The 1,301-nt window shown below is 45.6% G+C and overlaps 1 protein-coding gene across 1 annotated transcript; it reads left to right on the top strand.

The window, feature by feature from the left end:
• Window positions 1-333: 333 nt before the first annotated feature.
• On the top strand, window positions 334-1,099 carry LOC107125121 (gastrula zinc finger protein XlCGF17.1-like; the record flags this gene model as incomplete). The annotated part of the gene is made up of 1 exon (XM_015428578.1): window positions 334-1,099. A coding segment is annotated over exon 1 (766 nt), but the record flags the coding sequence as incomplete, so codon positions are not given.
• Between the last annotated feature and the right edge of the window lie 202 nt (window positions 1,100-1,301).

Genomic DNA, 1,301 nt, shown 5'->3' with positions numbered 1-1,301 from the left:
GCAGAGCCGTTAAAAACAGAATCATTCTAAATAATTGGGCTGGGCATGAGCTCACAGACGCAATCGTGGCCTTGACTGCCATCTACTAGGATCTCATAAACGTCCTATAAGAGGCTCTTGTTGCCTCGTTGTGGGTGTGGCACCACTGACTCTCTAGCCGTCTCAGCTCTCGCTTCCTAAACCGTGGCCCTCCTAGGTGCTAACAGGATCACTCTATTTTTTCCAGCAGAGGATGATCAGAGGAATGAGGAGGATGCAGAACTTCATCAGCAAATGCGAGATAAAGTTAAAAATGAAGATTTTAAAGAAAACATCAGGAATCGAGGCGGACCGATGGGAAAGAAAGGCGTTCATATGGTTGAGAAGAGACATGGAAGACAGCATAATGTACACATTCCAAAGCACAGGATAATGAAGGAAAGTAAATCTACCTGGTGTGAAAAGTACTTCAGAAACAGAGAACAGCTCTTTGTACACCAAAGAATACAATTTGAATACTCAGAGAGTGGAAAGAAACTTGTTGGGTATCAAAGAACCCACACAGGGGAGAAACCTTTTCAGTGCTCAGAGTATGGAAAGAGATTAAGTCACAGTGTCAGTCTTCAAAAGCATCAAAGAAACCACACAGGGGAGAAACCTTTTGAATGCTCAGAGTGTGGAAAGAGATTCAGTGGAAGTGGCAAACTTCAAAAGCACCGAAGAACCCACACAGGGGAGAAACCTTTTGAGTGCTCAGAGTGTGGAAAGAGATTCAGTGGAAGTGGCAAACTTCAAAAGCACCGAAGAACCCACACAGGGGAGAAACCTTTTGAGTGCTCAGAGTGTGGAAAGAGATTCAGTGGAAGTGGCAAACTTCAAAAGCACCGAAGAACCCACACAGGGGAGAAACCTTTTGAGTGCTCAGAGTGTGGAAAGAGATTCAGTGGAAGTGGCAAACTTCAAAAGCACCGAAGAACCCACACAGGGGAGAAACCTTTTGAGTGCTCAGAGTGTGGAAAGAGATTCAGTGGAAGTGGCAAACTTCAAAAGCACCGAAGAACCCACACAGGGGAGAAACCTTTTGAGTGCTCAGAGTGTGGAAAGAGATTCAGTGGAAGTGGCAAACTTCAAAAGCACCGAAGAACCCACACAGGGGAGAAACCTTTTGAGTGCTCAGAGTGTGGAAAGAGATTCAGTGGAAGTGGCAAACTTCAAAAGCACCGAAGAACCCACACAGGGGAGAAACCTTTTGAGTGCTCAGAGTGTGGAAAGAGATTCAGTGGAAGTGGCAAACTTCAAAAGCACCGAAGAACCCACACAGG

This window comes from Gekko japonicus, unplaced genomic scaffold, assembly GCF_001447785.1.
Source record: "Gekko japonicus isolate JY-2015 unplaced genomic scaffold, Gekko_japonicus_V1.1 scaffold17357, whole genome shotgun sequence".
NCBI lineage: Eukaryota > Metazoa > Chordata > Lepidosauria > Squamata > Gekkonidae > Gekko > Gekko japonicus.
The sequence above is the reverse complement of the archived record's forward strand: the minus strand, read 5'-3'. Positions and strand labels throughout refer to the sequence as shown.